This window comes from Salmo trutta, chromosome 14 (genome assembly GCF_901001165.1).
Source record: "Salmo trutta chromosome 14, fSalTru1.1, whole genome shotgun sequence".
NCBI classification, from domain to species: Eukaryota; Metazoa; Chordata; class Actinopteri; order Salmoniformes; family Salmonidae; genus Salmo; species Salmo trutta.
In genome coordinates this window covers 16022097-16047627 of record NC_042970.1, presented here as the reverse complement: position 1 = coordinate 16047627, position 25531 = coordinate 16022097, and the positions used below count along the sequence as shown (strand labels likewise).

The 25531-nt window shown below is 43.1% G+C and overlaps 1 protein-coding gene across 3 annotated transcripts; it reads left to right on the top strand.

Annotated features, from left to right (window-relative positions):
- The first annotated feature begins 8221 nt into the window (after window positions 1-8221).
- LOC115207507 (PR domain zinc finger protein 2-like) lies at window positions 8222-20231 on the top strand. Of its 3 annotated transcripts, XM_029774621.1 has the most exons (8): window positions 8222-8283; window positions 8402-8522; window positions 9105-9208; window positions 9386-9538; window positions 10015-10141; window positions 13523-13609; window positions 13792-18428; window positions 18640-18685. In XM_029774621.1, exons 2-8 carry the CDS (start codon window positions 8408-8410, stop codon window positions 18655-18657), a joined length of 5241 nt encoding a protein of 1746 aa, XP_029630481.1. In that variant the 5' UTR covers window positions 8222-8283; window positions 8402-8407; the 3' UTR covers window positions 18658-18685. The 3 variants fall into 3 exon arrangements, with proteins under 3 accessions (XP_029630481.1, XP_029630480.1, XP_029630479.1); XM_029774620.1 differs by lacking the exons at window positions 8222-8283; window positions 8402-8522; window positions 9105-9208; window positions 9386-9538; window positions 10015-10141 and adding an exon at window positions 10188-11054 and having other exon boundaries at window positions 18640-20231; XM_029774619.1 differs by lacking the exons at window positions 8222-8283; window positions 8402-8522; window positions 9105-9208; window positions 9386-9538; window positions 10015-10141 and adding an exon at window positions 11859-11967 and having other exon boundaries at window positions 18640-20231.
- Window positions 20232-25531: the final 5300 nt, after the last annotated feature.

Below are 25531 nucleotides of genomic sequence, written 5' to 3'. Positions count from 1 at the left end.
TCATTCCACTTAGTTCTGTGCACTCGAAATGTTTCAAAGTTCTCTAATTCTGAAGGTTTTCCAGGATCATACATTAGTACTAGCATTACAGTACTAGTTCATACTGGAACTCTTTCTTCCATGTCAATGACAGGCTCCATATGTTGTTTTCCACACATTCCTGGACTAGAAAAGTCTCCCAGGAAGGTTACAGTCAGCAATCATAGGTTTATCAAGACATGCATGTCCTTTTCCCCGCCCAGCTCCCGGAGACCCTCCCCTAGCCCCTACACGTCAAGCCCCCGCATTCACACTCCATGACACACACGACTTCATGCTTATTTTGGAATTCTACTCTATCTCTGGTCCAAACTGGTAGAAGTGAGTAACTGACTGAAGAGCCTCCACTGCTGTCAGGGAAGGTAGTGTGGGGAGCTTAGCTGTGCTGCAGCTCCTTTAGACTCAGCTAGGGGCGTTGGTCTAGTTACTGTAAGAGAGGACATCAGGAAGACAGTCATGAGAATTCCTCTGATGCTGCTTCTGCTGGCACTGGCAGTACAGCTATGTTCTGCACCGCCAGCTGCTGACTGACATTTACTCCTGAGGTTCTGACCTGTTGCACCCTCTACAACCACTGTGATTATTATTATCTGGCCCTGCTGGTCATCTATGGACGTTTGAACATCTTGGCCATGTTCTGTTATAATCTCCACCCGGCACAGCCAGAAGAGGACTGGCCACCCCTCAGAGCCTGGTTCCTCTCTAGGTTTCTTCCTAGGTTCCTTCCCTTTCTAGGGAGTTTTTTCTAGCCACCATCATTCTACATCTGCTTTGCTTGCTGTTTGGGGTTTTAGGCTGCGTTTCTGTATAACACTTTGTCATCGGCTGATGTAAAAAGGGCTTTATGAATACATTTGATTGAGTAAATAAGCCACCGCTCTACATTTTTTGGGGCTCCAAAGTGGCGCAGCGGTCTAAGAGACTACATCTCAGTGCTAGAGGCGTCACTACAGACACCCTGGTTCGAATCCAGGCTGTATCACAACTGGCCGTGATTGGGAGTCCCATTGGGCGGGGCACAATTGGCCCAGCGTCGTCCTGGTTTGGCCTGTGTAGGCCATCATTGTAAATAAAAATGTGTTCTTCACCAACTTACCTAGTTAAATAAAGGTTAATGTATTTTAATTTTTTGAAGTGTTAAATCAACTAATCAATCACTCTAACCTCCTATGTCCCAGATGTAGGATCTTAATTTGACCCTATATTGTCACAGCAAATGAATCCTGCAGCAACAGGATTTTAATGTTTAGTCCATAATGTTCCTTGATCGGTGGTTAGGCTATTAGCTGGCCAAAAGTAGGCTACATAAAGTGTTAAACTGTTAATATAACTGTGTTTGTGTGGGTTTTCAGTGAATGTATGTAAATCAGCAGGCTCATCTGCATTTCCTGCAACTCTCAGCAACAAAAGAGATCAAATTAGGATTCTATATCTGTATGTCCTGAGCTTTGATTTGAAACACCCTTTTTGTAATTTAGTGAATTCAGTCAATTTGTTTAGTTAGTTATATTGTATTCAATTGAGACTTGGTTATGTTTATTTATAGTAACCCTTACGGATTATATCTCAGACCTCTTTGACTCTGGTGTGTATTTTAATTTGATCAGAACCATATGGAACAGGTTTCTTTTAGGTATGCTAAATATTTGTACCGGCCACATTGGGCTGTGCTGTTTAGGGTGTCATCAGAACTGCTATACATGGCAGGGCCATGGTTAACTCCTTATTTAATTGTGAACGCAAATGAAAGCTCCTTATGTTGAAATGTAATATGGGGAGGGGAGCCGTCTGCCCTGCCTTGGTGGTACATGTTATGTAATACTGCCAGGTGGAGTGTCTGATGCTCTAGTCTTGATGGTTGGTAGCAGAAATACCCCCAGCTGTATAGAATGAAAGTATGTAAGCTATTTAGGAGTAACACTACACTCCACTCCACACTCCTCCCATTTCCCCTGCATTGAGGGAAGCTAATCCTACGTCCACACCATACTCTAATCTGTGTTTGGACAGCATGGGGACAAACACTAAGAATAATTACTTTCTTTATGCTGAAATATACAGATAACTGACAAAATAAAGGAAACACTTGAGTAAATGAGAGATACAAAGTATATTGAAAGCAGGTACTTCCACACAGGTGTGGTTCCAGAGTTAATTAAGCAATTAGCATCCCATCATGCTTAGGGTGATGTATAAAAATGTTGGCTACCATGGCTAGAAGAAGAGATCTCAGTGAATTTGAAAGAAGGGTCTCAAACAAGGATATGGGGTTTAAAGTGTGTGTGTGTGGGTCAGTCCCCAGATCTAAACACAATTTAACACTTATGGGAAATTCTGGAGTGTGCGCCTGAGACAGCGTTTTCCACAACCACCAACAAAACACCAAAAGATAGGATTTCTTGTGGAAGAATGGTGTTGCATCACTCCAATAGAGTTCCAGACACTAAGACGCTTCATGTTGAAGTTTCCTTTATTTTGCCAGTCACATGTACATGTTATTTTCACTTATTAATCTCCTGAACCTATTGGAAAGGCCAAACCAACGAATTTGCTGTTTTGTTATCACTGAAGTCAAGACAGAGGTAGCTGAGGCTATTAACCCCCCTTATTCCCCCTGTAGAACCTGTTCCAGTTGTCCCAGAGGAACCTGCCTCTGGAGAACCTGACCGTGAGGAACCTGCTGCTGAAGGACCTGCCATCACCCCTGAGGAATCTGTCCCAGTAGTCCTTGTACCTGACCTAGTTGCCCCTGTAGAACATTACCAAGAGGAACCAGCCCCAGTAAAATATGTTCCTGAAGAAGCTGCACCAGAGGACACCATCCTGATAGCTCCAGTGGAAGCTGCACTAAAGCAAGCAGAAGAAGCTGCACCAGCAGAAGCTGGCCTGATTGTTCCAATTGAAGCAGATGTACACATTAAGTATGTAAGTACCCCACAAGACACACTTCATTTTCCAGCTTAATATTGTGTAACACGTAGTAATTCCATTGTACTTTTGTAGATAGTACACGTACTCTGTGGTGTACTAGTGTGTTTATCCTCCCACTTGAGGATGACCCCAGTCAGTGAGGTTGACCTACATCTTATCTATTTTTGTAAACTCAACCAAGTGCTAGCAACGACATTGAGTGAACATTTTGAAGAGTGTACATTCAAAGGTAGGTGATTAGAGCCTATGTAATCCCGGGACACCCAGCATATCTGTCCACAAGAGATTCCAACCTTGTGATAGTTATTACTGAATCGGATGCAGCTGAGTAACAACTAAACTAGCCCATTTGTAACAAGCATTGTAAAAAGCCTTCATTGTTACACCTCTGTAATTACAGACTGCAATTACCACCAATTACATGTTATTACAGTATTATGTATTGCAATTAGTTACAAAACTTGATACAGTGTAAATATATATATATATTACTATGTCATAAGAACCCCTTATGACGTAAATGTAAATGTTAAATGTTAAAATGATGTGCTACCGTAAAATCTTGTCTATGAATCTAAGCACAACTACTTTTGCACTCGTCTTCAAGTTCCAATTCAATTGTAAAAGGCAAGCTATTGAATAAATAATCACTGACTGGTGTTCTTTTGAACCTATCTCCAGTGGTCTATTCACCATACTGAATAGACCACATAAACAACATCATACTACACATATTCAGTCAGTGGCAAGGCTGGATTTGTAAGGTACATCAATACCTCTCAAGTTTTTTTTACAAGAGAGGAAGATCCTGTGTCACCCACACAGAGGCATGTTGCAGGAACAGTATGCGCACTGCTCAGTGCTCACACATACAATATTTCTGTTGATGAGAGAACGGGATGTTCTATATGAGGCCCTTTAAAGAGCTCCTATGGCCAAGCTGTATACATGTGTGCATGAGGGTCAATGATGGACGTCCTGAGTGGGAATGCATGAGAAGTTGCTGTCAAGGGGGGAATGCCCCTCTCAGAGCTGGAGTGCTGCTGACAGCTGAGTCGAGGAGCCAGGGAGGATGACCTGGGTGTTGAGGAGGGTGGAGTTTATGCTCTCTTGAGGGTGAAGTCTTGTGGAAGATGGGAGGAGTCAGCTCTGGGAGAAGGGTGTTTTATTACACTGACTTCAGTGAAATTGGGGAAGCAGTTGAAACAAATGCTTTACAAACCAACCACTACCTGGGTCTTCCACAAAATTAGTCCCTTTTGCGTCCCTTTGATATTTAAGTAGAAATTGTTCACTAATATTGGATTTGAAAATCCTTTTTCTGGTCTTTTGTTGTGGGAAACTGAGTGTGTCGAGCATAACACGTCAACCCTGTTATTATAGATAGACAGGCTAGAAATGTTTTAACAACAAAACATTTTTTGTGAAGCCTGCATTCAATTGTCCCTTCCTGTTGCACCCAACAAGCATCCATTCCCCCTGTTACGACCAACCCTGTTACTTTTTGGCACTTAATTAGCCACTTTCTAGTCATTTTTTTTTATTTAACCTCTTGAGATTGAAACACATTTTTTTATTAAGTTGAACATGTGCTCATCATGACAGGATGTTAAAATTTGGTGATTTATTTTTTTCAAAAGTCATTTTGATACATGAATCTCAGTATAATATATTAACGATGCCCGAGGTTTGCCATTGAATTCTTAAATCCGTTATCCAACAACATGAATGAGAGACACTTATTGGTCAGGTTGACAATTATACCATGGATAATGAACTGTATACTCTTGGGCTTGAGACTTGGTAAACATTTATTGGAATGACTGTGTGCTCTTCTCTTGGGAGAAAGAAAGGGGGGTTAAATAATCACCTACATTGTGTGGGAACACAGCCTCCTCTGCTGGCCACTAACATGTTTGGAACGGAACTTTGACAAGGACAGTTTTCCAGGGTTACTATGTAGCAGTAGCACATTTGAAATGTATTTCATCATTTAAAAAAATGATACCACGTGATTAAATCAATGTGTTTTTAAGAGAACTTCCATTCATAGTCTGAAGGGAAAATCTGTTAGCGTGAGCCAGCATCAGGATTCACACGAAGGCCAAAAAGATCATCAAGGACAACAACCACCCGAGCCACTGCCTGTTCACCCCGCTATCATCCAGAAGGCGAGGTCAGTACAGGTGCATCAAAGCTGGGATCGAGAGACTGAAAAACAGCTTCTATCTCAAGGCCATCAGACTGTTAAATAGCCATCACTATACGTAACCCTGCACCTTAGAGGCTGCTGCCCTACATACATAGACTTGAAATCACTGGCCACTTTAATAATGGAACAGTAGTCACTTTAATAATGTTTAAATAATGTTTACATACTGCTTTACTCATCTCATATGTATATACTGTACTGTATTTTAGTCAATGCCCCTCCGACATTGCTCTATCTAATATTTATATATTTCTTAATTCCATTCTTTTACTTTTAGATTTGTGTGTATTATTGTGAATTGTTAGATACTACTGCACATCATTTCGCTACACCCGCAATAACATTTGCTAAATATGTGTATGTGACCAATAAAATGATATTTGATTCTTGATGCCATAATATGCCACTGTTACCTTGAGCAAGGCACTTGACCCAATAACAGCTCTAGGGGTGCTGCACCGCAGGCTGCCAGGGTTCCCAGGTGTGTGTTGGATTGAGCAAAAAACATCTCTGGAAGAAAATGGACAATAAATTCTTGTAATTCATGTAATAGTCTTTCATGCTTTATTTTCAAGTACAAAGTAATACTCCTGGAACTAAATACAAAAAAATACTATGAGGATTTTTAACCTACATACTTCCACATCCTGAGTGTAAGAAATTAAAGGATATATGTAATCAAATTATTATGTGTACATTTTTTAGATACCAACTATCAATGTTATTTGCCTGATGATAACATAACAGTTAAACATATATGTGGCATGGGCCGAATAAAAATGTGATTGATTAGTGGACATCAATTTCTTGTAGTACTGTATCTAAATGCCATTGAATATGCCATTTAATAATGATGTGAGACATGAAAAGACCATCGGTAAACAATTTGACAATTGAGGTTAGGCTACTGGGTGGCTTGGGCGTACATGCTTGAAAACAATTATTAATCTAATACATTTTTCAAGAGAAGTCTGTTGTCCATTCTGCACAGAGTCCTTGCAAAAATCTTTAAAAAGACGAATTGAACATTGCCCCATCGATAGTTGCACGAGCCGCCTGCCTCTCGCTGCTCCACAACCCTAATGAATAGTTAGTCATTGGAAAGCCTTTCGACTCAAGCCTCCATCCTCCATTTTCAGCAGATTGTAAGCAGGTAAATACAAATCAGTGCTGATCACACTAAAACAGGTAAGTGCACAAATATGTCAACACGGGTATCCCAATCAAACCGGTTGGCGTGTAAGTGGCTACATTAGAAACCCAGAGACACTCAGTCGATGGTTGCATCGGTTTGGAATAGGCTACCATTCCAATGGTCGATGTACAAGGATAACAATAAAATGCATTTTGTAAAATAATTTGTCTATGATGTTCTATCAAACATCTGGCGCAACTTTTCGGTCAAGCCATTGGATTCACAATCTGAAAGAAATATAAGTGATACCCTCTAGCTATTTGTTTGTAGAACTTGCTTGAGAAGCACATGATTTATTTGTTATTTTATGTAAGATTACTGGTAAATCTAGGCAATAGCCTAATAAAGGCAGCATTATAATATATGATAGATTATTAAAAGGCACTGTTTTTAGCAACATATTTTGTGTTGGATTGTTTTCAGACAATTTGCTAATAAATAGCCATTATAAAAAAAGTCATGCCTAATTATATTTCAGGCCATCTCAAGGCCATCAGACAGTTAAACAGCCATCACTAGCACATTAGAGGCTGCTGCCTATATACATAGATTTGAAATCACTGGCCACTAATAAATGGAACACTAGTCACTTTAATAATGTTTACATATTTTGCATTACTCATCTCATATGTATATACTGTATTCTATTCTACTGTATCTTACTCTATGCCGCTCGGACATTTATATATTCTTAATTCCTTTACTTAGATTTGTGTGTATTGGGTATATGTTGTGAAATGATTAGATATTACTGCACTGTCGGAGCTAGAAACATAAGCATTCCCCTACACCCGCAATAACATCTGATAAACACGTGTATGTGACCAATAAAATTTGATTGGATTCATTTGTTTTTTATTTTTAATACATTTTGTAAAATTTTACAAATATTTTTTTTTCTTTGTCATTATGGGGTATTGTGTGTCGATTTGATGAGGGGGAAAACCCCATTTAATCTATTTTAGAATAAGGCTAACAAAATGTAATGTCACAAAATCTGGAAAAAGTCTAGGGGTGTGAAAACTCTCCAAATGTCGGCCTAATTGATTTGTTCATGAAAAGTGTAGGAAAGTTCTGGATCAATAATGGTTTAGCCGATAGGTAGTAGGCTAGTCTCTTTCCATTGTAACTGTAAGATTATCATAATTTGAAAGCTTTTAAAAGACCTTATAGCCTACCCTATATTCATCATGAGTGCAGCCTATAGCCTACTGAAGGCATTTTCTTGCACTTGTTGGGTGAGGTAGGCCTTACTTATGGAGATGATCACATCACTGTATTTCAGGCTATGGACAAGTCTACTACGGTGAGTTATTACACTGAATTCATACTACAATCTCAAATATATGCATGCTGGCATGTCTGCAGCTTGAAAAAATGTGTCTGGCCTCCATGTAATCTGCTTTGTGTCGGAGTTTGTCAACTACATAAAGGAGTGTGATATTTTGAACCAGTGACAGCCAGGACAGTTTGCCTTGCAATCCCCTCTCCTTTCCTAATACAGTACCTTATGAGTAACAAATACAACCTCTTACAAAAGGAACTTGCTACCTGTGCTTCTCAAGCTTGTTGTAATAAGAACAACTTGATTCCACAAACATGCATGTCTTATATTTCACCTTTGTGTTGTTAATAAAGGGGTAGATCATCTTAATTATAGTGGAGTACTAGTAATGATAGCTATCCCCTTCATAATCAGTAGTGACTCTGCCAGAGTCACTATCATGTGGCTATATGTGGCATCAGCAGTCTGCCTCAATGCTATTATCCAACCATAGGATTGACTATTACCCTGAGACCACAATTATACATGTCTCCTGTGCTGCCTCCCCTTTAGATCCAATGTGAGCACAGCCTGCCCAAAGTGCCAGACCCCAGAGTCCATTGTGGAGTCTTACATGAGCAGGTAAAAGAAGCCAATGCATTTATGCTCAGTTTTACAGTGCTCCCGGTGTGAGAGTGTATTTATGTTTTGGTCAGGGTGGTGGTCTGCTTTAGATATGAAATTGGGTGTTGTATTCTAGGTGACCATGGCAGTTCCTGGAGGGACAAAGGAAATGCTCGCTGACATTCCGCGCCATGTGTGGAAGGGCTTTCCCGATAGCATGAGACTAAGCCCCTCTGTTGTTGATCCAAGTCGCATTGGTGAGTTGAAAATGAGCTGCTTTGGGTTTGTTCTAACATCACATCACTTTTCAGTTTTGTAGATAAGTAATCAATGATCATTTGTTGGTGGTAAAATTCCGCTAGCAGTGCACCTTACGATATGCAGTGAGTGGCTATGTGGTTTCTGACTGTGGCGTTCACTGGTGTGGTATGAGTGTAGCTCATATAAGTGTAGCTCCTGATACTTAGGACCATACAGTAACGACCAGTGATCACAAGGGAGAGGAAGAACTACATCTGGCAGTGGAAGCAGAGTACATTATGAAGGCTTTCAACTCAAGAAAAAGAATAATCTCCAGCCTGTTCTGGCATGCCTCAGAGAATCGGCACACCTTAACACATTTTTAGAGTCTGAAAGCTTTTCTATATTGCATGGTTAATTGTGGATTTTGTAGTGCATGTCCAATTCTGTCCAACTTTTTAAAAATCTGCATTTGTAAGATGAATTTGATTTGGGATCGCTATCCCCCAATGGCAGGGAGTTACCTAGGCAACATTTAGTAGGCAGTGGGGTTTTTGGTTTGAGATTGCTGACGGATTTTCCTCCACTCTTTTCCCCAGGTGTCTGGGCCTCGAGGCTGATCCCTAAAGGCAAGAGGTTCGGCCCGTTTGTAGGAGAGAAGAAAAAGAGGTCCCAGGTGTCCAGCAATGTTTACATGTGGGAGGTGAGCAGCAGAGGATAGAGCGATAGCCTCAAAGATCTACAGTACCTTCACAGACATCTAGGTTGTAAATGTTGTAAGCATCACAGGCACAGCACACCCTCCATGTTATATATGCTGTTATCCATTTTCATAACATTTTAAAGATTATCATCCAGATAACCAATCTGTCCTCTGTAGGTGTATTTTCCAGCCAGGGGCTGGATGTGTGTGGATGCTACAGACCCCATGAAGGGGAACTGGCTACGGTATGTAAACTGGGCACACTCCACTCAAGAACAGAACCTTTTCCCAATGGAGATCAACCGAGCCATTTACTACAAAGTGTTACGGGTAATTCAGACATGAAGTCTCACTGGTAAAATGTTATTCTCTAAACATTTGAGCACTAAAGCAGAGTGATGGTTTGCTATTTAGGCATGTGAATTTAAGAGTACTGGCTATTTAGCGTTCAATCTTCTCGGTGTAACAGTTGGGATAATGGGACAATTTGTAGTACAACGTATTTCTCATTCCTGGATTTGGTTTTTGCTATGTTTACCGTCGTGGTAAACTTTTTTTAATAATTCATGCAAAATCCACATTTTTATTATGCTGTCTCAGCTATACTTGGATATAATAAACCATTTATAAAAGGAATTACGTTTAAAAATGTTGTAATACATAGTTTGCCATCTACAGCTACTGAAATGTCAGGACCTAACATTCCTGTTGGACTTGACAGGCACAACAAGAGCCCAAGTATTTCATCCTGTCTCTCAGCAAACCTGTCTCTGATTTGTTCCCATTCTCCTCTTTCCTTGTAACAGCCAATCGGACCCGGGGAAGAGTTGCTTGTGTGGTACAATGGGGAAGACAACCCTGAGATAACAGCTGCATTAGAGGAAGAAAGAGCCAGCAATCTGAACAAGAAAAATTCACCCAGGGCAAAGCGAGGTAAAGCGTACACCCCTAAATCCTAATTTCTCTATTAAATTGTGCAGTACATATTTACCAAACTCTTCGATACGATAGCTGGCAGTGGGTGGCAGAAGTCGAAGGAAATTGTCCTTACGCCCATTCGAAGTTGAATTCTTGATAGCATGCTAGCTAGCTAAGCTAACAGTACAGTGAGGTGTAACTAACTAGATGCAGTCATTTTCCTTTCCAAACTTTCTATCTCAAATGTAGTTTTATGTTACTGTTAATTCATAAAGGTTGATTGCAGCTAAATTGGTAGCTATTATGTAACAACACAGACAGCAGGATACTGTCAACATTGGCTTGTCGGATAAATAAGTTAGCTAGCTAACGTAAACGTCACGACGAACCAGCCACCGAGTTTTCTAGGATGTGACCTTTCCAGACTAGCAACTTATTTGCGAGCCACGTTATTTGATCCGTTGATCCATTTGCTACTTACCTATTTTTAATAGGTATCCAATTAGCTAGTTATGTTACAGGACTTGCAGGTTAGGGATTTCATGGTCTGATCGGTTTGTTTCACTCTGCTGTCAATTCAGCTCAGGTAGCTAGCTTGCGAGCTAACAGGCTAGGTCAAGCACGGGCGTGCTAGATTGCAAAGTGCTGGCTTTTGTGTTAAGAAAATAACTGATCAAAACAGTTACCGTTGTGGTAAAGGGATTGTAGATTACTCGAGGTATGTGTCATACATGTGCTGTAAACCCTTAGCTACATCTAGTTAGCTACCTGGATACGTTTATCAATTTTGTCTGTGCCATCGCCAGGAATATGCCTGCCCTGAAAAGAAACACCCTTTATTTATTTTCGACGTAACAAACACGATTTAGCTGAACGGTATAGGTTTCTTATACTTTGACAAATTTGAAATGTTGTTCATGTTTCCCAGGTAAGTGAACTCCATTTTCATTTGGCATCGGGACTGTAACTACTAGCTAGCTAGTCAGCCAAAGTCAATGCAAAGTTGAGGTAATGTAGTGCTGCAGACTAGGCCCAGGATGCATGTACTTACACAAGTTCTGTTGTCCCACCCTTCCTTTCTCAACAATACCAAATCTTAAAATCGAGTTTCATGTTGCATAATAATTACCTGCTAGAATGAAATTCATATTTATTTATTTTTCTACATGAAATTGACCTAGTGTTTTCCTTTCAATATGAATGACCAGTTAATAATGTTGGTTAACTGTAGGCCTACACCAAACTTGAAAATCATAGACATCTATGCATTCAACCCCGGTCTGTTTTTAATTTGCACTGATTTATTGACTCAATAGTGATCGGGAGACGCATAGGGCGGTGCACAATTTGGCCCAGCGTCGTCTGTGAGGGGAGGGTTTGGCCGGGGAAAGCCGTCATTGTAAAAAAAGAATTTGTTCTTGCCTAGTTAAAGGTTAACTAAATAGTCACGTTCACCCCAATACCCAGGGCTAAAAGAGCTTTTATCCCGGGGCAAAACTGAAACCACGCAGATTACGCTAATTTGCGTGCGAGTAGAGCGTCAATTCACATACACTAAGTAGTTTATGCCAAATTAATTGACATGAAAATCCATAATAAACAATTGTATTTATGTTTGCGATGTAGCCCTTGTTTGTGAATTATTGTGTTCATTTTGACTCCCATTATGTCCTACGGGAGCCACCGTACCTGCTTCCTGTTATGTTGGCTCATGAACAGGAGAGTTGAAACGTTAGCTAATACACCCGAGCAGTTTTTAAAGAATGTAGCTAGTCTGGTTATTTAGACATAACAGTATTCTCTCTTGAACGGAGTTCCAGTTTCCCAGTCGTACATCAAAGGTAGACATAGTTATTGCTTTCAAATATATATTATTGTCACTGGTAGCTAAACTTAACACTAAATAGACACTTTCTAACTAACTTATACATGTCACCATTCCAGACGTAACAATGCACAAACGGTCATTTGTGCCGTTTTATATGCTCACTGTACCGTCATTGCTTCACGTAGATGCGGGAAAAAAAATAGACTTGCGTTATAATGTGAAGTGCATTGACGCTCGCGGCCTGTCTGTTTTCTCTCATTCACTACGGTGCATTGTAATTCCAGCGTTTTCACACCCCTACCAAGTGGTCTAGCTGGCCCTGCTCCAGAGCACGGTGGCACCGACTTTGCAGGGCTAGTCAATCAGTGTTCCATTGTCTCCTCATTTGAATATTTTACTCCAGGAAAGTGACAGTTGGTTGGTTTCAGGCAACTCTGTGTGGACACAGGCTTAACTAGCCCACGACCAGTTTTTGCCTGGGACTAAGGATTGCCAGGGGGCTAAGAACATTGCCATGTTAAAAGGCCTATTGAGTACTATCATTGAGTTGTGTTAGACAATTCTGAATGTTGAGACTTCTGAGAGAGCCTACTTGTGATTTATCTGCAATCCCTCTTTGACAAATCATGTACATATCTGCATCAAATGTCCAACAAGTGGGAACTATCTATACACCATATAATCTTTCAATGTAAATAAATTCACTTCTGGAGAAAAATTAAATGCTAGCACAATTTCAATGCTTGTTTTCAAGCACACAAACTTGTTTATTTTGCTGACTTGAAACAAATTTGAGGGGCACAGGTGACTGGGCTGCAACATGTGTTTCTGGGGCATGAATCAGGCTTTGTAGGCCAGGCCAGATGACCTTGTTGTCACAGCAACTCCAGTGATGACTGGATGGCTAGCCCAGTCTCTTGAGGCTGGCTGATATCAACTCAAAATGGTCTCCTGGCACATAACCACTACATTGATCAGCCATTCCAAAAATATCCATGTCTCTTCACATGACAGTTTGTTCATTATGTAGCCTAGTGTTTAGTATGACTTGAAACATTCTGAATGAAGGCATCATAGCTGTGAAAATCCATTTCGGCCAGAAGTTGTATTTGACCGTATTGGACATTAGCCTGACTTTTAAACCTGCAGCTGTTTAGAAGAAGGAAAAAAAACATTCCGTATGGTAATATCGAAAGACAATTGATGACATAAGCACATGTGGTACTTGGCCTACATTGTTTAAGATCCTGTTCAGCAGTCACACAGTATATTGCTTTGCTTTCTGTTAGACAAATATAATATTATGAGTTTGTAATTCCATGTAGTTTAAGTGCCAACCAATACACAGCACAGTTGTGAGTTGAGGTGTGAATTAGTACACTTTCCCCACTAGATGTTCACTTATCTGAACATCTCCTTTCTGATAGTGCATTTACTTTTGTAGAAGTAGTCCAATGTCAACATTTTAAAGAAACTACATTCCACATCTTACCAGTATTGCTTTGGTGTGAATTTTTTTATCTGAGTTTGGCTAATGTTTGTTGGTTGATGTGTGCTTTCTACCTTAGCCAGAAAACTGTTGGGTGGATTCCGTGGGCCCAAACAAACAGGCGGAACCAAACCTATTGTCACAGAGATGTGGGATACAGAGGAAGGTAAGTTGCCCCATTTTATAATGGATATTTGTAATTTGGGAAGTCTGTTCAGGTGTAGCTAGTTAAGTCGTGTTATTTATGTATTTCAACCATTTCGGCTAGGTTTCCTCCTTTAAAATCTCTATTTTTTTTACGTTGAAATTAAATGTTACTTTTTATATTCTGTTGCTATGCGGTTTTAGGTCCAAATGAGGAGGACGAGAGACCCTCCCCATCTCCAGGGCCTTCACAGGGGACTCGGGAGAGTTCCACCATGGGGAGTAACAGCCTCTCTCAAGCCCAGTTCATCTCAGCAGCAATGAGAGAGAAAGATGAGGGTGATGAGGAAGACCCAAGGGATCTGCAGCAGTGGCCGTCGCTGATAACGCAGAGTGCTCGGTCTGCTACTGAAGCTGAGTCGGAGGATAGGAGTGAGCAGCCTGATCTGCCACTAAGCCATAGCAGCCCAGGTGAGGTGGGTCCTGGGAGCCTTCAGACTGCCTCATCCCTACCAAGGCCTGAACCAGAGGCTGACCCATACCTCGACCCTGACCTTGAAAGTGAACCCCACGGAGAGGAGTCCCATCCCTGCCAGCACTGCGAGCGCCATTTCTCCACCAAACAGGGCTTGGAGCGCCACACACACATCCATGCCACTGCAAACCAGCAAACGCACACGTTCAAATGCCGTTACTGTGGCAAGTCCTTTGGCTCGCAGGTGGGACGTCGGCGACACGAGCGGAGGCATGAGAACGGGCCAAAGAACAAAGGCCAAAGGCCTGGCTCACTGGCTGGGACTGCTACTTTACTCAGTCCTCTGGGGCAGGCTGACTGTTCCAGCCCAGACTGTGCCACTGTCTCTGGCCACTATGTTGTCATGGGGTCCCCGGTCCCTGGAGGACTTATGCAGAGCCCTCAGGTTGTGAGGAAGGACCCCGCGGCTGAGAGTGACCAGCCCTATATCGTGGATGAGAATGGAGAGACAAAGGAGCTTCATCCTTGCAAGTACTGTAATAAGGCTTTTGGCACTCACACTAACATGCGCAGACACCAGCGCAGAATCCACGAGCGCCACTTACTGCCCAAGGGTGTGCGCAGGAAAGGCCTGCTGCTGCAGGAGAGCCCGCAACAGCAGTGTCTGCCTGAGCAGTCCCCCAGTGCCAGCCCACCCCCTGTCTATGTGCCCAGTGCAGACACTGAGGATGAGGGGGACCGAGAGGAGTACATGGTCGACATATCCAATAACATCTCTGAGAATCTCAGCCTGTACATCGATGGCAAGATCCTGTCCACTAGTTCAGTCAGCGGCTGTGAGGTGATTGAAGTGGACTCTAGTTCTGCAGCACTGTTTGGTCTCGATGCAGTGGTCATCAGCCCCAATCAGATCAGTCAGGCTTTCAAAGTGGACACCAGGACCTGTGCTGTGAAGCAGGTCTCCAACCTCGGCCAGCCCACGACGAAAAGGAGAACGTCGACACCCCCGCTCATGCCCAGTCTTAAAATGGAGTCTGAAAATGGGTCCTCCTCTTCCTCCTCCACGTCTTCCTCATCTGCCTTGTTGGTAGAAAGTCTCTTCCCTCAGTCCTCAGACTCATTAGCATTTCAAAAGGAGAAAACTATCTATCTGTCTCCTAAGCTCAAACAGCTCCTCCAGACTCAGACAGACGGTCAGAATCCCACCATCGCCCTGATAGCAGACAGCCACAGATTAGCTCCCCCTCTCTCCGTTGCGTCCCTGCCTGCAGCCTCAGGCAGGTTTAAGAGAAGAACGGCTTCCCCTCCCTCATCTCCACAGCTCAGCCCTGCGCTGAAAGCAGATGGCTGTAAGAGCGAGGCAGGGGTCTCGTCGTACACCCTCAAGGTGCCAAAGCTGGAGAGCCTGGGCATGTCCTCTGCCTGGAGTCTGTCCAGCAAGGAGGAGAGGGACACACTGAGTCCCAGCGGGAAGGACGGGTGCAGCTGGTCTGCCTCTCGGAGCGGAGGGAACTCATGTAATCAGCAGCCCTTGGACCTTTCAAGCGGCATCAGTAAATGGAGTGACGGCTTCAACAAGACGCCCAGGGAGGAAGTGCTAGATTTAAGCATGAGTCGGAAGAGTACAGCGGAGCCAGAGTCCAAGGGAAGTCCAGCTCCGACACAGCCCCACATCAAGAAGAAGAAGCCCAATACCAGTATGCTAGAGAAGGTGTTGATGAATGAGTACGCTGGCTTAAACCCAGCAGGAGAGGAGGGCTCTTGTGCCCTGGGAAGCCCAGATTCTCAGTATACTGCAAGCAGTGGTACAGGCACAGCTTCTCACAGCCCCTCTTCCAATATGCCCTTTGAATCAGCTGATCCCTCTCCCCCCTCTCTAACCCCTGTCACTATGAACCCCTCCTCCCCCTGCGTCTCAAGCCTGACCTCTCCAACGCCACCTCCCCCTGTCCTACCCTCTATGCCCTCACCAGACTGCCCCACTTCCAGCTCTCTCCCTGTCCTCTCCCCTAAAATGTCCCCCAGATCCATTGACCATTGTGAGGACGAGCCAGTTTGTGTATCTAACTCTACTACAGCAGAGACAATATTAGCTGCAGTAAGTAACAGTTATGGAGATGAGAAACATGTCACTAAACCAGTAGACCCCAACCACAATACAGATCCTGTTATCGGGAAAGCGTTATCAAACACCTCAACAGATTCCCCCTCAGTATCTGATGCTGTCCCTGTGAGTCTGTCTTCAGCACAATCTAAACCTGCTAGGAGTGGGAACCACAGTTTCTTAGATATCCAAATTAATCCAGACCTGGAACCGATTATTACTGATGGACAGGGGAAATCCCAATGCTCTGAACTCCCTGTTTTATCACCCGTAACGGAATCCCCCCTCACTGCCTCATCGACCTCTCCTGTTGGAATATCAGATGGCCCAGCGCCGTCAGTGGTCTCCCCAGCATCACTCTCTAGCACTGGGATTAAAGAGGAGGCCCAGCACATGGATCAGCTGGCTGATTTAGGCCTTCCTCCTGGTGCCACAGGGTCTTCACCTCAATCTGCTGCTGCTGCTGAAAAGCCCCCTGAGGTGGTGGTGGTGGAGGAGGAGGGGGGATTGGAGCCAGACCCATTCAGTAAGAGCTTTGTGTGTAACGTGTGTGAGGATCCCTTCCGCTCCATCAAAGAGCTCAGTCGGCACATCGTGGAGCACGCCGCTGAGTGGCCCTACAGGTGTGAGTTCTGTGTGCAGCTGTTCGGGAATGCCCCGGCCCTGCTGGAGCATCGCACAGCCCTCCATGGTGTGGGACGCATCTTTGTCTGCTCCTTCTGCTCCAAGGAGTTCGCATTCCTCTGCAACCTCCAGCAGCACCACAAAGACCTGCATCCCAGCCAGCCATGCACACACACAGCGGTGGAGAGCGGCAAGCTGAGGCCACAGAACTACACAGACCCAGCCAGGGCCAAAGAGGAGAGTAACCCCTCAACCACAGGGCCTGAGTCCTCTGCTGAAGCTGCCTCCTCCCAGGAGGTCTCTGATGTGAAGAAGGAGGAGCAGCCTGATACTAACGGGAAGCATGAAGAGGCTGGACCAGAGGACCCAACTGAAGAGCTCTACACTACTATAAAGATCATGGCTTCTGAGGGAGGCAAGCCTAAAGGCCCGGACGTACGCCTGGGCATTAATCAACACTACCCCAGTTTCAAGCCACCCCCCTTCCCCTACCACAACCGCACGGCTGCAGACTCAGTGGCCTCAGCCACCAACTTCACTACCCACAACATCCCCCAGACATTCAGCACTGCCATCCGATGCACCAAGTGCGGCAAGAGCTTTGATAACATGCCCGAGCTGCACAAGCACATACTAGCCTGTGCCAACGCCAGTGATAAGAGGCGGTACACTCCCAAGAAGAACCCCATCCCTCTCAGACAGATAGTGAAGCCCCAGAACGGCTCTCTGTCGCCTGCCTCTGCTGCCAACGCAGGGCACAACGCCTTCCGCAGAATGGGCCAACCCAAGAGGCTCAACTTCAACCAAGAACCGCCTGGCAAAACCAAGATGAGTTCCCTCAGTAAGAAGAAGAACCAGCTGGTTCAGAAGGCCATCACTCAGAGGAATAAGACTGCTGCTACTGCTAACAAGGCCCCAAGCCAGGTTAAAGAGGAGGAGCCGCAGGAGGTCCATGTGTGCCCTCACTGCAGTCGGGAGTTCACTTACCCTGCCAGCCTCAGTAAACATATAGCAGTCAGCTGTCCCATGAAGCCTGTCTCTAAAAAGGCCAAAAAGGGAGCAGCAGCAGAAGAGGCAACACCAGCTGTAGATAAAAACATGAGCCTTCGAAGGAGAACCACAGACTCTGAGATCCAGCAGCCAGAGACTGCTGAGTCGGTGCCCAAAACCCTGGGCAAAACACGCGCTCGCACTTCTGGACCCGGCTCTGCGGAGGCTGAGACCCCACTGCTGCCAGGTAAAGGAAAGACGGCTGTCACGCAGGTGCGTACCAAGAGGCCAGCCTCTTTCCCTGCTGCCACAGTTTCTCTCAACCTGAAAAGTAAAAAAGGCAAAGTTCAATCGTTACCCCCCACCCTGTTGCCCTCCGAGACTCCTAGTGACTCTGCACCACTGCCAGCCACCCAGACAAAGCAACGCATGGGCAAGGAAATGCCGCCCAAGAAGGTAGCAGAGGTGAAATTGCCCCTACAGAAGCTGTCTCAGGTGCCGCCTAAGAAAGAAGGGGAACGGTTCTCTCTGAGAGCGAGGGAGCGAGCTGGTGGGCCGGTGACCCGGAGCCTACAGATGGCTAACAGTGTAGCTCCTGGGGAGGTGAAAATAGAGGACCTCTCTAGCCAGGGGCCTAAAGAGACCCAGGTAATGTTACTTTCAAATGGTGTTCATGCCAAGTTACTACTCACTTTTAAATAATCCTTTACACAATATTCTGTCTTACAAAAACACTTTCCATACAACGTGGTTCAAGATGTTTATATTAATCAGGTTCTGTGTTGCACTTCAAATTAGAGAAGACATATCACTGTAGTTGATATTTGTTGATATCTTGATGCGTGGTCTCGTCTTCCAGGAGTCCTTGCTGAAATGAGCCAGGTAGAGCCATGTCGATCTGAGGAGAAAGAAGTCCCTGGCTAGGAGGGTGTCACTGTGTTGTCTCACCTCTGAGGAGATCCTCTAGCCTTCCCAAGGTTCTGACAGACAGGAGGAGGTGGTCTGGCTCAGTTACAGGACATCATGGACTCTGCTCTCTACACATCACATGCTGTGTTGGCTGAACAGGGGGGATGCCTTTCTCTCCATCACTCACTGTGAAATGAGCCTGAGACTTTTAAACACAAAAAAGAAACAATTAACAGACTGTAAATTAATATATACAGTCTGTCATATATTTTAAGTCATAACTTGACCCATAACATTGACATTGGGGTTCCGTTACGGTTAAAAGCTGATATATTGCAAATGGCAATCATTTATATTAGTTCACAAAACTGGTCTGGTGTTTCTTTCCCTGTGTTTTTGGTTTACTTGTTTGGTTGTTGAGATGTTGGAGGATTCAACAGTCTCTTAATGCATGTGCTGATTATCCAGTAGAACTAGACAGAACTCTGTCCCTCGCCTGTGTCCCATGTTAAGTCTTGCGCCTACTTTAATTAATACAAATCATTTGCAAATGAATATGTATATTTGATTTCATCTAATACTCCATTGAGAATACATTGTAGAATATCTCTTATATGCATTTATTTTTATTTTTTTGTTTGTTTGGGAAGCTAGGATTAAACAGCTGTTTTCAACTGTAGAAGTGGGCTGTCTGAAAGGCTGGCTGAAAGAGTGTGTGTGCAAATGTGGTGTATGGGCAGGCATGTGCTGTATGCATGGCCTGACAACAGTTGACCCCTTCATCTCAAAGTTGAGATGTGTGTTGTCTCTGGTATGTTTTTGTCTTCATGTTGCTTATCAGAGCAGTACCAGCAGGGAAACCTGCCACAACTAGAACAATGCCGTTACTAGCACCGTTACTTCCCAGAGAAGGCATAGGGAAGATGAGATTTGATCTTCGTGTTGAAAATGTGAGTGGCTAAGGAACACTGCCGCTTATCCAGTTTATTGACATTGTGGATTTCAGAGGCTCACATGTTGATGTATTATACATAGTTATAAGTAGCCCCCTCTTGTCTGAAAGCACTTCAAATAAGAAAATCTGCCAAACTGTTTTGATTAGATCAGTATGAATCCTTAAAGGACCAGTGCAGTCAAACATGATTTTCTGTATTTTCTAGATATTTCCTCGCTGGGGTTGGAATACTACTGTGAAATTGTGAAAATTATGATGCTCTTTTAATGTAAGAGCAGTTTGAAAATACTCACCCAGACCACTCCCAGACAGTCCTAGCAAAATTCTTGAGAAATTGCTCTTTTCAATTTTTATTGAAATCAATCATAGTAAGGTACTTAATTGTTTTCCTGAAATTATTTCATATTGAGGTAAAAACGACTGCATTTGGACCTTTCAGTTATTTGGTTTTAAATGTGAAGAATGGGATTTAGACATTTCTATTGCACATGACAAACTGAGTTGCCTCAGAAAAATTATTGAAATGTATTCATTGGAATATTTCCCCTGTAACATTTCCCTGATTAAAGACTCCCTATAGATTTGCATTTTTGTTTTGTTTTCGAAACGGTCCTGAGACTTGATTTAATCTTTATGATGTAATCAAGTGAATTCATCTGAAATATGTAGCAGCAATGATTGTATGGAGGATTGTCAAAGAAGTTCAAAGGTGATGAGGTTCGGAAGTATTTTCCAGAGCGACTTACAGTAGTGAATGAATACATTTCATACATTTTTTTTATTTTTTCCGTACTGGCTCCCTGTGGGAATCGAACCCACAATGTTAATTTCTGTACCTAAAGTTGTGTGGTTGGAGAGGTAGCATATCTATACTGAACAAAAATATAAACACAACATGTAAAGTGTTGGTCACATTTTTCATAAGCTATAATAAAAGATCCCAGAAATGTTCTATGCGCACAAAAAGCTTATCTCAAATTTGGTGCACAAATTTGTTTACATCCCTGTTAGTGAGTATTTCTCCTTTTCCAAGATAGCCTGTCCACCTGACAGCTTCTCAAGAAGCTGATTAAACAGCATCATTACACAGGTGCACCTTGTGCTGGGGACAATAAACAGCCACTCTAAAATGTGCAGTTTTGTCACACAACACAATGCCACGGATGTCTCAAGTTTTGAGGGAGCGTGCAATTGGCATGCTGACTGCAGGAATGTCCACCAGAGCTGTTGCCAGAGAATTTAATGTTAATTGCTCTACCATAAGCCGCCTCCAATGTTTAGAGAGTTGGGTAGTACATCTAACCTACCGCACAACCGCAGACCCTATCTCACAACTGCAGACCATGCGTAACCACGCCAGCCGGTGCTGAGGAGTATTTCTGTCGGTAATAAAGCTCTTTTGTGGGGAACAACTCATTCTGATGGTCTGTGCCTGGCTCCCAAGTGGGTGGGCCTATGCCCACCCATGGCTGCGCCCCTGCCCAGTCGTGAAATTCATAGATTATGGCCTAATTCATTCATTTAAATTGACTGACTTCCTTCTATGAACTGTAACTCAGTAAAATCTTGAAATTGTTGCATTTATATTTTTGTTAAGTATACATGCAGGCCGGTAACAAATTATGACATACTTGGACATAGTATTCTATTTTGATTATGATTTGTCCCTATCTACACCATAACGTGCTATATAGAGTGATTCTCCCGTCTGTCTCTGTGTGCAATGCTCACCCTACTGAGGAGAGGGAGTACGACTTAAGTGCTTTTTGCATATTTGGGGGAAAAAGCTGTAATTTAACCATATATTATAAAGCTAATATATGATATTTGCGTTTGACATTTTCATCTTATATGTTTGCCTTCCTGCATCAATATTCTTGAGAATTCTCTTGAGTTAAATTAAGGGAGAATCTTCTAATATACTCTTGAGTGTACAAAGCATTAGGAATAACTCACTAATATTGAGTTGCACCCCCCCTTTGCCCTCAAAACAGCCTCAATTCATCGGGGGCATGGATTCTACAAGGTGTCAAGTATTCCACAGGAATGCTGGCCCATGTTGACTCCAATGCTTCCCACAGTTGTGTCAAGTTAGCTGGATGACCTTGAGTGGTGGACCATTCTTGATACACAAGGGAAACTGTTGAGCATGAAAAACCCAGCAGCGTTGTAGTTCTTGACAATCAAACTGATATGCCTGGCACCTACTACCATACCCTGTTCAAAGGCACTTACATCTTTTGTGTTGCCCATTCACCCTCTGAATGACACGCATACACAATCCGTTTCTCAACTGTCGAGGCTAAAAAATCCTTCTTTAACCTGTCTCCTCTTCATCTATACTGATTGAAGTGGATTTAACAAGTAAAATCAATAAGGGATTATAGCTTTCACCTGGATTCACCTGGTCAGTATATGCCATGGAAAGAGCAGGTGTACCTAATGTTTTGAACACTCAGTGTATGTTTGAGGACTAATGAACAAAGAAGAATATACCTGTTGACCTCATTATGTAAAACATATTGTTCTAATTTACATATTAAATTATTTTTCAATTTGGCGTCTGTGTACGCCGCCATGGAGGATTTCATGTTTTTGGTTAGGTCCTTTTTAGTTGTGATTCCATTGCGGAGTCATCGTACTGTACATTCAGGTATCTGTTTTGGCAAGGTGAGCTCATCTTGATCACCTGGTCCCAGTTATTTTTTTTAAGTCATCTATATGGATTTTGGCTTTCGGATAGAATTAAATGCATAGAAAGAAAATCTATACAACAGGAGTCCATATTAAAGTAAATTATTTGTCAGTTCTATTCATTCTATTTCTATGCATTTAATCCTTTTCGATAGGAGAAATCCAAATCATTTATTAAAAACTGGGCCATGGTGGTGAGTATTGAGTCCTATTTGGGATGCACAGAGATTTGTCCATCAGTCACTATGCACAGTATGATTGCAATGTAGTTGATTTCATACACACACTGATACTGATTATGTATAGGTTAGACTACAGAATGACAAGCGCATTGATGACAATGTACTTGAGTATGATGGAGAGAGGTCATCCCAAGGGGAATGTGTCTTCACAACGTGACTGACTGAATGTCTTTCATCTGACCTGAAAACATTACCTGCAATATGACAGACAGGGGCTCCAATCCTGTATCCTGCATTGTCTTCTCGACATAACAAATTAATATCTATTCTTTGGCATTTAAAAAACAAAGTCTGAAGCATGATCAGCCCCCCATAGATTAATTATCTTGCTGTGATGCTGCAGCTTTAGTCAATCATCATTATTTATTTTTTCCTGTAGAACCAGAATACTACCTGAGGAATAGCTGCTGGAATCCGGCTGTGCTCAGGATGCCAAATGCTCCGTTTGTTTATTCATTTCCTAGTCTACACTTGACAGAGTACATACAGTAATGTGATATTCTGGGTAGTCGATGAAGCTAGCCTATATTGGCATTGGCAAGTTTCTGCCAAACTGAAAGACTCTCTTCTTTTAGAAAGTTGAGACAGATACTATAATCAAGGCTTATTAAAGTTATTTTACTTTTCCCTAAGTATACACTGAGTGTACAACCCCCCCATTTCCCCTCAATTCATTCGCATGGACTCTACAGGGTGTCGAATGCGTTCCACAGGGATGCTGGCCCATGTTGACTCCAATGCTTCCCGCAGTTGTGTCAAGTTGGCTGGACGTTCTTTGGGTGTTGGAGCATTTTTGAAGCACGGAACTGTTGAGTGTGAAAAACCCAGCAATGTTGCAGTTCTTGACACAAACCGGTGCACCTGACACCAACTACCATAACCTGTTCAAATGCACTTAAATATTTTGTCTTGCCCATTCACCCTCTGAATGGCACACATACGCAATCCATGTCTCAATTGTCTCAATGCTTGAAAATCATTCTTTAATCAATATCCTCCCCTTCATCTACACTGATTGAAGTGGATTTAACAAGTGACATCAATAAGGGATCATAGCTTTCACCTGGATTCACCTGATCAGTCTGTCATGGAAAGAACAGGTGTCCTTAATTGTTTGTTTTTTTACACCCGGTGTATAATCTGTACTTCGGGAAAAGTAATAACTTTTGATATGCCTTGATTATATTATCTGAAAATATAATATAGACCAGGGATCATCAACTAGATTCAGTGCTGGCCGATTTTTAGTGGAGTGGATGGTCGGGGGTCCGCAACACAATTTCAAATAATTTGTAGACTGCAAACTAACCACAAGAAGGCCAAACAGATATAATATTAGAATAAAACATAAATCTTGCTTCCATTTGTTTATGATCACGTGTCTCTCTATTATTCGTTGAAATACTTGGGAACAGAGTTCCGAAATTAAAATCACTTGAAGCTGATTTCTTGGTGTTTTTACATCCAATAATGAAAATGCAACCATTTTTTAAAATGTTTTATTATTTTTTGCTCAGAGAACTTGGGGGGGGCAAATAAAACCTCTGCCAGTTGTGGAACCCTGATATAGACTGTTAGAGGACCATGTCTGGGGCTGTGATCTGGGTGTATTTTGAGAGCAGTGCGCTGTGAGTCATCTCATGCATACAGTCCTTGCATTGTTCCTCGGTGTGGGTGATACCTTGTAAAAAGACTGTTCTGTGAAAACAATAGAGCCTTTACACTCTCCAGTTGGCCTCAAGGACAACACCCATGGTGCAAATTAGTCCTAAGTCACTCACCTACCAGTACACAAATTGCCCCAGATTCACTGTAATGTGTCTACTTTAAACTTATGAGCTCTGCATACAAATTGCATCAGGTATTATCTGATAGTGGAATCACTATCTTTGTTCCAATACAGCCTGACCAGGACAGGAAGTGACCTCATCAGAAAGTCTGGTTGATGGCCAATCTACACACAATACCCCCAAAACACAATACCCCCAAAACAATCAATCTACACACAATACCCCCAAAACTGTTATAACTTTTTGAACATAAAAAAAATAAATGTACACAAGTATTCAGACCCTTTATTCAGAACATTCTTGACGCACCTTTGGCAGCGATTACAGCCTCAAGTCTTCTTGGGTATGACGCTACAAGCTTGGCACACCTGTATTTGGGGAGTTTCTCCCATTCTTGTCTGCAGATCCTCTCAAGCTCTGTCAGGTTAAATGGGGAGCGTCGCTGCACAGCTATTTTCAGGTCTCTCCAGAGATGTTTAATCAGGTTCAAGTCCGGGCTCTGGCTGGGCCACTCAAGGACATTCAGAGACTTGTTCCGAAGCCAATTCTGCGTTGTCTTGGCTGTGTGCTTAGGGTCGTTGTGCTGTTGGAAGGTGAACCTTCGCCCCAGTCTGAGGTCCTGAGCGCTCTGGAGCAGGTTTTCATCAAGGATCTATCTGTACTTTGCTCCGTTCATCTTTTCTTCGATCCTGATTAGTCTTCCAGTCCCTGTATCTGAAAAACATCCCCACAGCATGATGCTGCCACCACCATACTTCACCTTAGGGATGGTGCCAGGTTTCCTCCATACATGGCGCTTGGCATTCAGGCCAAAGAGTTCAATCTTGGTTTCATCAGACCAGAGAATGTTGTTTCTCATGGTCAGAGTCCTTTAGGTGCCTTTTGGGAAACTCCAAGCTGGCTATCATGTGCCTTTTACTGAGAAGTGGCTTTGGTGTGGCCACTCTACCATAAAGGCCTGATTGGTGGAGTGCTGCAGAGATGGTTGTCCTTCTGGAAGTTTCTCCCATCTCCACAGAGGAACTCTGGAGCACTGTCAGAGTGACCATCGGGTTCTTGGTCACCTCCCTGACCAAGGCCCTTCTCTCCCAATTGCTCAGTTTGGCCGGGCGGCCAGCTCTAGGAAGAGTCTCAATTTAAGAATGAAGGAGGCCACTGTGT